The sequence below is a fragment of the Salvelinus alpinus genome, chromosome 3 (genome assembly GCF_045679555.1).
Source record: "Salvelinus alpinus chromosome 3, SLU_Salpinus.1, whole genome shotgun sequence".
Classification (NCBI taxonomy): domain Eukaryota; kingdom Metazoa; phylum Chordata; class Actinopteri; order Salmoniformes; family Salmonidae; genus Salvelinus; species Salvelinus alpinus.
The window spans coordinates 74,457,557-74,473,482 of record NC_092088.1 but is presented as its reverse complement, the minus strand read 5'-3'; the positions used below and the strand labels follow the sequence as shown (position 1 = coordinate 74,473,482).

At 45.1% G+C, this 15,926-nt stretch overlaps 1 protein-coding gene across 4 annotated transcripts in view; it reads right to left on the bottom strand.

The window, feature by feature from the left end:
* l3mbtl2 (L3MBTL histone methyl-lysine binding protein 2) overlaps nt 1–15,926 on the bottom strand; it is a 213,759-nt gene that overhangs the window by 608 nt on the left and 197,225 nt on the right. For 3 of the 4 annotated variants that reach the window (XM_071394012.1, XM_071394013.1, XM_071394014.1), the window contains 5 exons: nt 15,479–15,629; nt 1,403–1,485; nt 999–1,233; nt 592–636; nt 319–468 (listed from right to left, as the gene is read on the bottom strand). In XM_071394012.1, coding sequence (XP_071250113.1) covers nt 319–468; nt 592–636; nt 999–1,233; nt 1,403–1,485; nt 15,479–15,629 — 664 coding nt within the window. Of the gene's footprint in view, nt 1–28; nt 469–591; nt 637–998; nt 1,234–1,402; nt 1,486–15,478; nt 15,630–15,926 lie in introns of all 4 variants that reach the window. The other variant, XR_011674266.1, reaches the window with a different exon arrangement.

Genomic DNA, 15,926 nt, shown 5'->3' with positions numbered 1-15,926 from the left:
AGTCATTACAGGATGTGTGTCTACTCACTCTCCTGCTCCTCAGGTTCAGCCTTAATCTGCTGTGTGAGGGATGTGTGTCTACTCACTCTCCTGCTCCTCAGGTTCAGCCTTAATCTGCTGTGTGAGGGATGTGTGTCTACTCACTCTCCTGCTCCTCAGGTTCAGCCTTAATCTGCTGTGTGAGGGATGTGTGTCTACTCACTCTCCTGCTCCTCAGGTTCAGCCTTAATCTGCTGTGTGAGGGATGTGTGTCTACTCACTCTCCTGCTCCTCAGGTTCAGCCTTAATCTGCTGTGTGAGGGATGTGTGTCTACTCACTCTCCTGCTCCTCAGGTTCAGCCTTAATCTGCTGTGTGAGGGATGAGTGTTCTGGGGTTCCGGCCTCAGGTTCAGACTGTTGGCTCGGACGTCTTGGAGGGCGGTTCTTGGAGATGAGGTTCGCCAGTTTCTTCTTCACCATCCTTTTCTCTGGAACGTGCAAAGAGAGAGGGTTACAACAGAGGAAAACATTGAGTTGCATGGTTGAATCTAAAAGTGGGTTATCTGGTTTAGTTACTATCTGTGGTGTGGGATGGTTTTTGGAGGACGTACTCTTTTTCCCCATAGGCTTGTGTTTCTTGCGACTTGCAACAGGATCTATGAAAAGGAGAGAACACAAACATGGCACTCAAAGCATCAACACCAAACAGTGGGGTATGTGTGTTAGTGCCGTCCATCCCTTGGTCCAACCTGGACCCAGGAGTAGACGTAAAAAGTTGTAAGTAGTTGCAAAGTTGCTAAAGTTGTCCGTGAAGCGATTTGAACAGGCAACCTTTGGGTTGCTAGACGTTTGCCTTATATGCCCACCCATCTACCCCGACCAAACACATTTTGATTTGTAACCTGTCTTATGGACCATACCAAACGTAACATATCATACTCATTTGAGTGTCTCAGATTTGAATTTACTATGTTATGTCTAGTCTATGAGACCAGGCTGCTGAGTCCTCAGTTCTTACCTGGTCCAATGGGTGGCTGGAGCTGGTATCCTGTAACCTCGCACCAGCCCACAGGGTAGATGTCTGGTGACTGAACGTCCACCCACTGGTCAAAGTCTGTCTCCCAGCCATCAAAGTGCAGCAGCAGCAGCCGGCCCACACAGCGCCTCACGGTGGCCACGCACACCAGCCACGGCTCCATCAGGTCTACAGCTTCCAACTTCATTTTCTGAGTGAAGCCGTGACCTGAGCCGTCCTGTAGGACACACACGCAGTCACGCAGGCATGCCCGCCCACACACACCATAGAACCAGAACCAGAACAGTGTTTCCAAACCTCTCTCAGTACCAATAGCTTCTCATAAGTCCATATACTGGAGACTGGGTACCTGTATGACACTGGGTATATAAACAGCTTTGAGTTACCGTGTTGAAGAGCTGTGCTGGCGCTGTTCTGGCTCCCTTCTCCTCAAGGTATTTTGCCCAGGAGAAGGTTTTCCAGTCATAGCCTGGTAGGGAAGATGAATATGCCACCGGTATAAGGGATATGACACTGCAGGGGAACCACTCACTTCATTCTTATTATAGATTCACCAAGCAGGTGGTGTTTACCCAAAACACTACACCAGAGCAACAAGAAACAAAACAGGAAAATAAAGAGTAGAGGGGAGAGTTAAATAGATATTAGAGGAGAGAAAGTACGGGACAGTAGAGAAGAGAGAGCGAGCTGGGGTAGAGAGAGAAGGAGGGCTAGAGAGAGAGAGGGCTAGAGAGCGGTAGAGAGAGAGAGAGGTACCAATAGAGAGAGAGAGAGGTAGAGAGAGAGAGCGGTAGAGAGAGAGAGCGAGAGAGCGAGAGAGAGGGGTAGAGAGAGAGAGAGAGGTAGAGAGCGAGAGAGAGGGGTAGAGAGAGAGAGGGGTAGAGAGAGAGAGAGAGAGAGAGAGAGAGAGAGAGAGAGAGAGAGAGAGAGAGAGAGAGAGAGAGAGAGAGAGAGAGGTAGAGAGAGAGAGGTAGAGAGAGAGAGAGAGAGAGAGAGAGAGAGAGAGAGAGAGAGAGAGAGAGAGAGAGAGAGAGAGAGAGAGAGAGAGGTAGAGAGAGAGAGAGAGAGAGAGAGGGGTAGAGAGAAAGAGGGGTAGAGATTTTTTTACATTTTTATTTTATTATTATTATTATTTTTACGATGTACTTTACTCAAACCAGTGAATATCACTTATTATAAATGAGATCACTAACTATCAGCTCTTGGAATATCCAGGGCCTATACTCTTCACATTTTGTTTATAAAACAACAAATCCAGAATCGATTAAAAACATCAAGGGACAGGACATCATAATCCTACTGGAAACATGGTGTCGTGGAGAAATAGATACTCAGTGTCCCTCAGGCTATAGAGAAAGTTTACTACCATCAATCAAACATAAACATGTTCAACGGGGCCGAGACTCAGGTGGAATCATCATTTGGCATAAGCAGGACTTGGCACTGAATGAAATGAAAAAAGGTACCAGTCACATTTGGCTAAAACTTAACAAAGGTACAATCTATTGTGACAAAGATGTATACATATGTGCAGCTTATGCTCCTCCTTCAGATTCATCATATTATGATGATCAGTTTTTTGACAATCTCCATACAGAAATCATTACATTTCAGGCAGAGGGTAAAAGGCTTCTTTGTGGAGATTTCAATGCAAGAACAGGTTCTGAGCCTGACTACACTGATGCGGGAGGTAACCACCACATATTTGGTCACCCCTCCTTGTACAGCAGCCCTATTATAAATAATAGAAACAGTCCTGACCAAATACTGAACAAAAATGGGAAGGAGTTAGTGCATCTCTGTCGAGCCTTAGGCCTGTACATGCGTAATGGTAGAATCAGAGGGTACTCTTGAGGTCAGTTTACTTACTGCTCAGCTCTTGGGACAAGTGTAGTCGATTATGCCATCACGGACATTGACCCCTCCTCCATTAGTGCATTCACTGTCAGACCACAGACACCATTGTCAGATCACAGTCAGATCAACGTGTTTCTGAAGAAATTAACCGGCAATATTCATTCAAAAAAACAGCCCAATAAACTCTACAACATAAACCAATCGTATAGATGGGCTCCAAACAGTGCAGAGAGATTCATTGAAACATTGAACTCAAATGAAATTATGAACTCTATACAGTTTTTCAATAACTCACAATACCAAAACAATAAAGATGGTGTCAATTCGGCTACTCTAAACATCAACTGCATATTCCAAAAAGCAGCATCGAAAGCAAATTTGAGAAAACCAAAGAAATGCGACATCAGAAACAAAAAAACACAATGTTTCTGACAAATGGTTTGATAATGAATGTAAAACAATTAGAAAACACCTAAGACAAATGTCAAACAAAAAACATAAGCAGCAAAACAACCCAGAGCTACGATATGAATACTTTGAAACTCTGAAACAGTATAAACATACACTGAAACGCAAGAAACTGAATTATACCAACAAGACACTTGATGAAATTGAAAACACAATTGACCAAAATCAGTTCTGGGACATGTGGAACAATTTAAGCACAACAAAAGCCACAAGAATTAGCCATACAAGATGTAGGAATTTGGAAAACTTATTTTGATAATCTATACAAAAACATCCCACAAAAAGACTTAAAACAGAACCAATTAGAAATTAAAGAAAAATGGAACATTCTTGAATCAGTCATTAAAAACAACCAAAATCCATTAGATTACCCAATAACCCAACAAGAACTAAATGAAAAGCTCAAATCTATTAAATCAAAGAAGGCTTGTGGTCTAGATAACATCAGAAATGAAATGCTGAAAAACAGCACACCTGAGTTGCAAAATGCTGTGCTTAAATTGTTCAACATGGTTTTAACGTCTGGCTGCTTCCCTGATGTCTGGAACCAGGGGCTCATCTCCCCTATCCACAAAAGTGGAGACAAATCAGACCCCAATAATTACAGGGGAATTTGCGTAAACAGTAACTTGGGAAAGGTTTTCTGTAGCATTTTGAATTCAAACCTTTCTTCAAGAAAAAAATGTAATAACTAAATGTCAAATTGGCTTTCTCCCTAACCATCGCACTACTGACCATATATACACCTTACACACACTAATTAATAAACATGTCCACCAAAAAAAAGTCAGCAAAATCTTTGCTTGCTTTATTGACTTTAAAAAAGCATTTGATTCTATTTGGCACGAAGGGCTATTCTACAAAATTCTACAAAGTGGGCTTGGTGGTAAGGTGAACAAGTGAAACAGAAAACAAGTGTGCAATAAAAATCAGAAACCAAAGAACAGAATTATTTTCACAATGTCGAGGTGTGAGACAAGGCTGTAGTTTGAGTCCAAATCTTTTCAACATTTATATCAATGAATTAGCAGACATGTTGGACCATTCTCCAGCCCCAGGACTCACACTATTTGACACAGGGGTGAAATACCTGCTATATGCTGATGACTTGGTACTTCTATCACCAACCAAAGAAAGTCTTCAACAGAACATTAATATTCTAGAGCAATATTGCCATAATTGGGCCCTGGCAGTAAATTTCCCAAAAACTAAAATCATGATTTCCCCCCCAAAAAAGAGATGTCAAAAACACAAATATAAATTCACCCTGAACAACACCATAATTGAACACACTAAAAATTACACCTACCTTGGTCTGACCATATCTGCATCGGGAAACTTTAATATGGCAGTGAATGCACTCAAAGAAAAAGCCCGCAGAGCATTGTATGCAATAAAAATGAAATTATTCAAAATCAAAATCCCAATTAGAATTTGGACCAAAATATTTGACAGTGTAATCCTACCAATAGCTCTTTACGGAAGTGAGGTTTGGGGGCCACTCAATAAACTGGACTTTAAAATATGGGACAAAATCCAATTGAAGTGTAATCCTACCAATAGCTCTTTACGGAAGTGAGGTTTGGGGGCCACTCAATAAACTGGACTTTAAAATATGGGACAAAATCCAATTGAAGCCCTACATGCAAAATTCTGTCGGAAAATCCTACAAGTCCAGAGAAATACACCAACTAATGCATGTAGGGCAGAATTGGGCCGCTTTCCAGTAATAATGAAAATACAGAAAAGATCATTAAAATTTTGGCTACATCTAAATTCAAGTCCAAATTCGAGTCTGCAATTTAAAGCACTTCAAACCCAAGAGCTCAGCCCAGAAACGAGCCCTCTCAGTCAGCTGGTGTTGGACCTCACCAACCAAGCTGACACCAGCACTGCTTCAAAAGAAAGAATTCCAATAAACAAAATCATGAACCAATCAAAGGACTCATATTTACAACATTGGAAAAACGAAACAAAATCCCAAAGCCGACTAAATTGCTATCTGACCCTAAACAGAGAATATGAATTGGCTGAATATCTCTACTCTGTCAGAGATTCGAAGCAGAGACAGATCCTTACCAAGTACAGGCTGAGTGACCACCGATTGGCAATAGAAACCGGAAGACATAAAAAGACATGGCTACCCAAAGAGGAGCGTGTATGTGGTCACTGCACGACAGGGGAGGTAGAAACAGAGATGCACTTTCTCCTTTACTGTGATAAATATTCCTCACCAAGATATTCATTATTCACAGAAATGTCTACATTTATTCCAAATTTTAACTTATTAAACCCAGAGGAAAAACTAAAAATACTCATGGGCGAAGGAGCAATGGCTCCTCTTGCAGCCAAATATGTATTTGCCTGCCATAGCCTGAGAGACACTGAATAATAACATCTGCATAGTAAGCAGTAACTTACTTATTATGACTGTTATTGTTATTACTGTTATTAGTATTATTATTGTTGTTTATCATTCCAAATAGTAATGGTATGGGTGGTAATGGTAATGATAGCAGTTTAATGATGGTGGTGGTGGTAGTGGTGCATTACACCATACATTACATTCGACTATTGACTGTTAACATTTTATTGTTACTATTTTTATATTTAATTTTGTATTATTATTTACTGCCATTCTATATTATTATTTGTCATTGTTTTAATTGTATTACAATGTATATTGTATACATTGTTGCTTTGGCAATATTGACACAATGTTTTTCATGCCAATAAAGCAGCTTGAATTTGAATTTGAGAGAGAGGTAGAGAGAGAGAGAGAGGTAGAGAGAGAGAGAGAGAGGTAGAGAGAGAGAGGTAGAGAGAGAGAGAGAGAGTGGGGGGGAGAGAGAGAGTGGGGGGAGAGAGAGAGTGGGGGGAGAGAGAGAGTGGGGGGAGAGAGAGAGTGGGGGGAGAGAGAGAGTGGGGGGGAGAGAGAGAGTGGGGGTAGAGAGAGAGAGTGGGGGTAGAGAGAGAGAAAGTGGGGGTAGAGAAATAGAAAGTGGGGGGAGAGAGAGAGAGAGAGTGGGGAGAGAGAGAGAGAGAGAGTGGGGGGAGAGAGAGAGAGTGGGGGGAGAGAGAGAGTGGGGGGGAGAGAGAGAGTGGGGGTAGAGAGAGAGAGTGGGGGTAGAGAGAGAGAAAGTGGGGGTAGAGAAATAGAAAGTGGGGGAGAGAGAGAGAGAGAGTGGGGAGAGAGAGAGAGAGAGAGAGTGGGGGGAGAGCGAGAGAGAGTGGGGGGGAGAGAGAGAGTGGGGGGGAGAGAGAGAGAGAGTGGGGGGAGAGAGAGAGAGAGTGGGGGGAGAGAGAGAGTGGGGGGAGAGAGAGAGTGGGGGGGAGAGAGAGAGTGGGGGGGAGAGAGAGAGTGGGGGGAGAGAGAGAGTGGGGGGAGAGAGAGAGTGGGGGGGAGAGAGAGTGGGGGGGAGAGAGAGAGTGGGGGGGAGAGAAAGAGTGGGGGGAGAGAGAGAGTGGGGGGGAGAGAGAGAGTGGGGGGAGAGAGAGAGTGGGGGGGAGAGAGAGAGGGGGTAGAGAGAGAGAAAGTGGGGGTAGAGAAATAGAAAGTGGGGGGAGAGAGAGAGAGAGAGTGGGGGGAGAGCGAGAGAGAGAGAGTGGGGGGAGAGCGAGAGAGAGTGGGGGGGAGAGAGAGAGTGGGGGGGAGAGAGAGAGTGGGGGGGAGAGAGAGAGTGGGGGGGAGAGAGAGAGTGGGGGTAGAGAGAGAGTGGGGGGGAGAGAGAGAGTGGGGGGGAGAGAGAGAGTGTGGGTAGAGAGAGAGAAAGTGGGGGTAGAGAAATAGAAAGTGGGGGTAGAGAAATAGAAAGTGGGGGGAGAGAGAGAGAGAGAGTGGGGGGAGAGAGAGAGAGCGAGAGTGGGGGGAGAGCGAGAGTGGGGGGGAGAGAGAGAGTGGGGGGGAGAGAGAGAGTGGGGGGGAGAGAGAGAGTGGGGGGGAGAGAGAGAGTGGGGGGGAGAGAGAGAGTGGGGGGAGAGAGAGAGTGGGGGGGAGAGAGAGAGTGGGGGGAGAGAGAGAGTGGGAAGGAGAGAGAGAGTGGGGGTAGAGAGAGAGAAAGTGGGGGTAGAGAAATAGAAAGTGAGGGGGAGAGAGAGAGAGTGGGGGGAGAGAGAGAGAGAGTTGGGGGAGAGAGAGAGAGTGGGGGGGAGAGAGAAAGTGGGGGAGAGAGAGAGGGGTAGAGCGAGAGAGAGGGGTAGAGTGAGAAAGTGGGGGAGAGAGAGAGAAGGGGAGAGAGAGAGGGGGAGAGAGAGAGAAGGGGAGAGAGAGAGGGGTAGAGAGGTAGAGAGAGAGAGAGGTAGAGTGGTAGAGAGAGAGAAGGGTAGAGAGAGAGATGGGGTAGAGAGAGAGAGAAAGGGGTAGGAGAGAGAGAGGGGTAGAGAGAGAGAGAGGGGTAGAGAGAGAGAGGTAGAGAGAGGGGTAGAGAGAGAGAGGTAGAGAGAGAGTGGGGGGGAGAGGGAGAGAGTGGGGGGGAGAGAGAGGGAGAGAGAGAGAGTGGGGGGAGAGAGAGAGAATGGGGGGAGAGAGAGAAAGAGTGGGGGAGAGCGAGAGAGAGAGAGTGGGGGGGAGAGAAAGAGAGGGGTAGAGAGAGAGGGGTAGAGAGAGAGAGGGGTAGAGAGAGGTAGAGAGAGAGAGTGGTAGAGAGAGAGGTAGAGAGAGTGGTAGAGAGAGAGTGGGGGGAGAGAGAGAGAGTGGGGGGGAGAGAGAGAGAATGGGGAAAGAGAGAGAAAGAGTGGGGGAGAGCGAGAGAGAGAGAGTGGGGGGGAGAGAAAGAGAGAACTGTGTTGTGAAGGCATGGAGAACATGTCCACCAGCTTGGCATAACACAAGCAGAACCCGAGACCAGCATGGCCTCCACCACACAGCCTGATGACACTGCACCAGCCTACCAGTCTGCTCCAGCCCAGGTCAGCCAACCAGCCTCTCAGTCTGCTCCAGCCCAGGTCAGCCAACCAGCCTCTCAGTCTGCTCCAGCCCAGGTCAGCCAACCAGCCTCTCAGTCTGCTCCAACACAGTGTGCTCCAGCCAAGGTCAGAATACCATCCTCCCAGTCTGCTCCAGCCAGACAGTCACCCACAACTGCAATCCTTATTGATTCAAATGGGAAGTTCTTAGTCCAGGAAAGATTATTCCCTAGACACCAGGTGTATAAGTTCTGGTGTCCTACAACTGACAGTGCAATGCAGCTACTCAGTCAGACCAGGATTGACACCCTCGACAACATCATCATCCACACTGGCACAAACGACCTTCATGCCAAAGGTGAAGATGTATCTGGGGCAGTGAGAAGAGTGGCAGAACGGGCACAGGCTGTGTTCCCAACAACCAATATAGTTGTGTCCACCCTCCTACCAAGAAAAGACTTCCCAGGACAGTTGATCGACAAAATAAATCAACAGATCACTGTGGACTGTGCCTCACTACTCAACGTCAGAACGGCTCACCACCCCACTCTGACATGTCAACACTTATACGATGATGTACATCTTGATCAGGACAGTGTCAGAACCTTTGCCAAGGACCTAAAAGATGCAACACTTGGCAGGGACCCACACACCCATCACCCCAGCAACAGAGGTCCCCCGCCCCACCTTCTGAAACAACAGTACCTCCACCATCCCCAGGAGAAAAGAGCGAGACACGGCTTATTACAGCACAGCTCTACTAGACCAGGCCCAACACAACACAGATTTACGAGACCAGGGCCTTCACAACACAGCTCTACTAGACCAGGCCCATCACAACACAGATTTACGAGACCAGACCCGCATCAGGACAACACGACTAGACCAGGCCCAACACAACACAGCTCTACTAGACCAGGCCCATCACAACACAGCTCTACTGGACCAGGCCCATCACAACACAGCTCTACTGGACCAGGCCCATCAGAACACAGCTCTACTAGACCAGGCCCATCACAACACAGATTTACGAGACCAGACCCGTCTCAGGACAGCACGACTAGACCCGGCCCATCACAACACAGCTCTACTAGACCAGGGCCTTCACAACACAGCTCTACTAGACCAGGCCCATCACAACACAGCTCTACTGGACCAGGCCCATCACAACACAGCTCTACTGGACCAGGCCCATCAGAACACAGCTCTACTGGACCAGGCCCATCACAACACATCTCTACTAGACCTGGCCCATCACAACACATCTCTACTACACCTGGCCCATCACAACACAGCTCTACTGGACCTGGCCCGTCACAACACATCTCTACTGGACCTGGCCCATCACAACACAGCTCTGACCACTACTCCAGGGTCGGACAGAACACTGTCCTTCAGAGAAGTACACCACATGATGCAGTCCACACCATGTATCATTCAGATCATCAGCCTACATATGCTGAGGTAACCTCTGGCAAAAGACACCTAGAACAATCAGAGATAGGAGAGGTGCGCCAACTACTGCAACTAATATGCAGACTACTGGGCTAGACGGGCACGCACACACACGCACGCGCACACACACACACACAGGGTTGCAGATTGCATTGTACTTATTTTTTATGCAGTCTTATTCCATTCTTATTCATTTGTTTAGAACTATTCTTAATTTTTTATTGGCACCGGTATAATAATAATATTTATATATAATGGTGTGTGTGTGTGTGTGTATGTATGTATGTATGTATGTATGTATGTATGTATGTATGTATGTATGTATGTATGTATGTATGTATGTATGTATGTATGTATGTATGTATGTATGTATGTATGTATGTATGTATGTATGTATGTGTGTGTGTGTGTGTATGTATATGTATATATATATATATGTATATGTATATGTATATATATATATATTATTTTGTATTGTTTTCAATGTACTTTACTCAAACCAGTGAATATCACTTATTATAAATGAGATCATTAACTATCAGCTCTTGGAATATCCAGGGACTTTACTCTTCACATTTTGGTTATAAAACAACAAATCCAGAATTTATTAAAAACATCAAGGGACAGGACATCATAATCCTACTGGAAACATGGTGTCGTGGAGACATAGATACTCAGTGTCCCTCAGGGTATAGAGAAAGCTTACTACCATCAATCAAACATAAAAATGTTAAACGGGGCCGAGACTCAGGTGGAATCATCATTTGGCATAAGCAGGACTTGGCACTGAATGAAATGAAAAAAGGTACCAGTCACATTTGGCTAAAACTTAACAAAGGTACAATCTATTGTGACAATGATGTGTACATATGTGCAGCTTATGCTCCTCCTTCAGATTCACCATATTATGATGATCAGTTTTTTGACAATCTCCATACAGAAATCATTACATTTCAGGCAGAGGGTAAAGTGCTTCTTTGTGGAGATTTCAATGCAAGAACAGGTTCTGAGCCTGACTACACTGATGCGGGAGGTAACCACCACATATTTGGTCACCCCTCCTTGTACAGCAGCCCTATTATAAATAATAGAAACAGTCCTGACCAAATACTGAACAAAAATGGGAAGGAGTTAGTGCATCTCTGTCGAGCCTTAGGCCTGTACATGCTTAATGGTAGAATCAGAGGGGACTCTTTAGGTCAGTTTACTTACTGCTCAGCTCTTGGGACAAGTGTAGTCGATTATGCCATCACGGACATTGACCCCTCCTCCATTAGTGCATTCACTGTCAGACCACAGACACCATTGTCAGATCACAGTCAGATCAACGTGTTCTTGAAGAAATTAACCGGCAATATTCATTCAAAAAAACTGCCCAATAAACTATTCAACATAAACCAATCATACAGATGGGCTCCAAACAGTGCAGAGAGATTCATTGAAACATTGAACTCAAAAGAAATGATGAACTCTATACAGTTTTTCAATAACTCACAATACCAAAACAATAAAGATGGTGTCAATTCGGCTACTCTAAACATCAACTGCATATTCCAAAAAGCAGCATCGAAAGCAAATTTGAGAAAACCAAAGAAATGCAACATCAGAAACAAAAAACAAAATGTTTCTGACAAATGGTTTGATAATGAATGTAAAACAATTAGAAAACACCTAAGACAAATGTCAAACAAAAAACATAAGCAGCAAAACAACCCAGAGCTACGATATGAATACTTTGAAACTCTGAAACAGTATAAACATACACTGAAACGCAAGAAACTGAATTATACCAACAAGACACTTGATGAAATTGAAAACGCAATTGACCAAAATCAGTTCTGGGACATGTGGAACAATTTAAGCACAACAAAGCCACAAGAATTAGCCATACAAGATGTAGGAATTTGGAAAACTTATTTTGATAATCTATACAAAAACATCCCACAAAAAGACTTAAAACAGAACCAATTAGAAATTAAAGAAAAATGGAACATTCTTGAATCAGTCATTAAAAACAACCAAAATCCATTAGATTACCCAATAACCCAACAAGAACTAAATGAAAAGCTCAAATCTATTAAATCAAAGAAGGCTTGTGGTCTAGACAACATCAGAAATGAAATGCTGAAAAACAGCACACCTGAGTTGCAAAATGCTGTGCTTAAATTGTTCAACATGGTTTTAACTTCTGGCTGCTTCCCTGATGTCTGGAACCAGGGGCTCATCTCCCCTATCCACAAAAGTGGAGACAAATCAGACCCCAATAATTACAGGGGAATTTGTGTAAACAGTAACTTGGGAAAGGTTTTCTGTAGCATTTTGAATTCAAGAATCCAAACCTTTCTTCAAGAAAAAAATGTAATAACTAAATGTCAAATTGGCTTTCTCCCTAACCATCGCACTACTGACCATATATACACCTTACACACACTAATTAATAAACACGTCCACCAAAAAAAAGAGGGCAAAATCTTTGCTTGCTTTATTGACTTTAAAAAAGCATTTGATTCTATTTGGCACGAAGGGCTATTCTACAAAATTCTACAAAGTGGGCTTGGTGGTAAGGTGTATGACTTAATAAAATGTATGTACACAGAAAACAAGTGTGCAATAAAAATCAAAAACCAAAGAACAGAATTCTTTTCACAATGTCGAGGTGTGAGACAAGGCTGTAGTTTGAGTCCAAATCTTTTCAACATTTATATCAATGAATTAGCAGACATGTTGGACCATTCTCCAGCCCCAGGACTCACACTATTTGACACAGAGGTGAAATACCTGCTATATGCTGATGACTTGGTACTTCTATCACCAACCAAAGAAGGTCTTCAACAGAACATTAATATTCTAGAGCAATATTGCCATAATTGGGCCCTGGCAGTAAATTTCCCAAAAACTAAAATCATGATTTTCCAAAAACAAAACAGATGTCAGAAACACAAATATAAATTCACCCTGAACAACACCATAATTGAACACACAAAAAATTACACCTACCTTGGTCTGACCATATCTGCATCGGGAAACTTTAATATGGCAGTGAATGCACTCAAAGAAAAAGCCCGCAGAGCATTGTATGCAATAAAAATGAAATTATTCAAAATCAACATCCCAATTAGAATTTGGACCAAAATATTTGACAGTGTAATCCTACCAATAGCTCTTTACGGAAGTGAGGTTTGGGGGCCACTCAATAAACTGGACTTTAAAATGTGGGACAAACATCCAATTGAAACCCTACATGCAGAATTCTGTCGGAAAATCCTACAAGTCCAGAGAAATACACCAACTAATGCATGTAGGGCAGAATTGGGCCGCTTTCCAGTAATAATGAAAATACAGAAAAGATCATTAAAATTTTGGCTACATCTAAATTCAAGTCCAAATTCGAGTCTGCAATTTAAAGCACTTCAAACCCAAGAGCTGAGCCCAGAAACGAGCCCTCTCAGTCAGCTGGTGTTGGACCTAACCAACCAAGCTGACACCAGCACTGCTTCAAAACAAAGAATTCCAATAAACAAAATCATGAACCAATCAAAGGACTCATATTTACAACATTGGAAAAACGAAACAAAATCCCAAAGCCGACTAAATTGCTATCTGACCCTAAACAGAGAATATGAATTGGCTGAATATCTCTACTCTGTCAGAGATTCGAAGCAGAGACAGATCCTTACCAAGTACAGGCTGAGTGACCACCGATTGGCAATAGAAACCGGCAGACATAAAAAGACATGGCTACCCAAAGAGGAGCGTGTATGTGGTCACTGCACGACAGGGGAGGTAGAAACAGAGATGCACTTTCTCCTTTACTGTGATAAATATTCCTCACCAAGAGATTCATTATTCACAGAAATGACTACATTTATTCCAAATTTTAACTTATTAAACCCAGAGGAAAAACTAAAAATACTCATGGGCGAAGGAGCAATGGCTCCTCTTGCAGCCAAATATGTATTTGCCTGCCATAGCCTGAGGGACACTGAATAATAACATCTGCATAGTAAGCAGTAACTTACTTATTATGACTGTTATTGTTTTTACTGTTATTGTTATTAGTATTATTATTGTTGTTTATCATTCCAAATAGTAATGGTATGGGTGGTAATGGTAATGATAGCAGTTTAATGATGGTGGTGGTGGTAGTGGTGCATTACACCATACATAACATTCGACTATTGACTGTTACCATTTTATTGTTACTATTTTTATATTTAATTTTGTATTATTATTTACTGCCATTCTATATTATTATTTGTCATTGTTTTAATTGTATTACAATGTATATTGTATACATTGTTGCTTTGGCAATATTGACACAATGTTTTTCATGCCAATAAAGCAGCTTGAATTTGAATTTGAATTTGAATTTGAAAGAGTGGGGGAGAGCGAGAGAGAGAGAGTGGGGGGGAGAGAGAGAGAGAGAGCGGGGGGAGAGAGAGAGAGAGCGGGGGGGAGAGAGAGAGAGCGGGGGGAGAGAGAGAGAGCGGGGGGGAGAGAGAGAGAGCGGGGGGAGAGAGAGAGAGCGGGGGGAGAGAGAGAGAGCGGGGGGAGAGAGAGAGAGCGAGCGGGGGGGAGAGAGAGAGAGCGGGGGGAGAGAGAGAGAGCGGGGGGAGAGAGAGAGAGCGAGCGGGGGGGAGAGAGAGAGAGCGAGCGGGGGGGGAGAGAGAGAGCGAGCGGGGGGGGGGAGCGAGAGAGAGAGTAGGGGGAGAGAGAGAGAGAGTAGGGGGAGAGAGAGAGACAGGGGGGAGAGAGAGAGAGAGGGGGGAGAGAGAGAGAGTGGGGGGGAGAGAGAGTGGGGGGGAGAGAGAGAGAGTGGGGGGGAGAGAGAGAGAGGGGGGGAGAGAGAGAGAGGGGGGAGAGAGAGAGAGAGAGGGGGGAGAGAGAGAGAGGGGGGGAGAGAGAGAGCGGGGGGGAGAGAGAGTGGGGGGAGAGAGAGAGAGCGGGGGGAGAGAGAGAGCGAGCGGGGGGGAGAGCGAGAGAGAGGGGAGAGAGAGGGGGGGGGAGAGAGAGAGAGAGGGGGGAGAGAGAGAGAGTGGGGGGGAGAGAGAGAGAGAGGGAGAGTGGGGGGGAGAGAGAGAGAGAGGGAGAGAGAGAGTGGGGGGGAGAGAGAGAGAGAGGGAGAGTGGGGGGGAGAGAGAGAGAGAGGGAGAGTGGGGGGGAGAGAGAGAGAGAGTGGGGGGGAGAGAGAGAGAGAGAGTGGGGGGGAGAGAGAGAGAGAGAGAGAGTGGGGGGGGAGAGAGAGAGAGAGAGATTGAGTAGGGGAGAGAGAGTGAGTATGGGAGAGAGAGAGTGAGTAGAAGAGAGAGAGTGAGTAGGGGGAGAGAGAGTGAGTAGGGGGAGAGAGAGAGAGGGGGATAGCGGGGGAGAGAGAGATAGCGGGGGAGAGAGAGAGAGAGATAGCGGGGGGAGAGAGAGAGAGATAGCGGGGGAGAGAGAGTGGGGGAGAGAGAGAGAGTAGGGGAGAGAGAGGATAAGGGAGAGAGAGAGAGGGTAGGGCTGAGAGAGAGAGGGTAGGGCTGAGAGAGAGGGTAGGGCTGAGAGAGAGAGGGTAGGGCTGAGAGAGAGGGTAGGGCTGAGAGAGAGAGGGTAGGGCTGAGAGAGAGAGGGTAGGGCTGAGAGAGAGAGGGTAGGGCTGAGAGAGAGAGGGTAGGGCTGAGAGAGAGAGGGTAGGGCTGAGAGAGAGAGGGTAGGGCTGAGAGAGAGAGGGTAGGGATGAGAGAGAGAGGGTAGGGATGAGAGAGAGTGTAGGGATGAGAGAGAGTGTAGGGTATTACCAGGGGGTGGTGTGAGCTGTATGTTGTGCTTCTGGCAGTATCCCTTGGGTAGGATGGCATGGGAGGAAGCATGGTAGCAGAACCAGTCAGACCCATCACCCGACCCATCTGTGCCATCAATGCCCACCATCAGGTAGCCATCCAACAGCACCTGGGAGAGAGAGAGAGTAAGAGAGAGTTACAACAGTTACCTTCCTACTAGACTCCATTTCAAGGTAATCCACGATGGCGTAGCAGTCAGACATGTGTTTTGTCTTGTCCCGTGTAAATAATAATTTCCCCCGTTTTTCCCCCATATATATTTCGTATATATTTTAATCTCACTTTCCATCTACGGACTGAATATACTCTCCTGCAACCCGCCTCACCCAATATGGTACGGATCTGCTATTTTTATACTTTAGAACCGGAACCCCCATCAGAAGCAAGCCAGCTAACTAGCTACTAG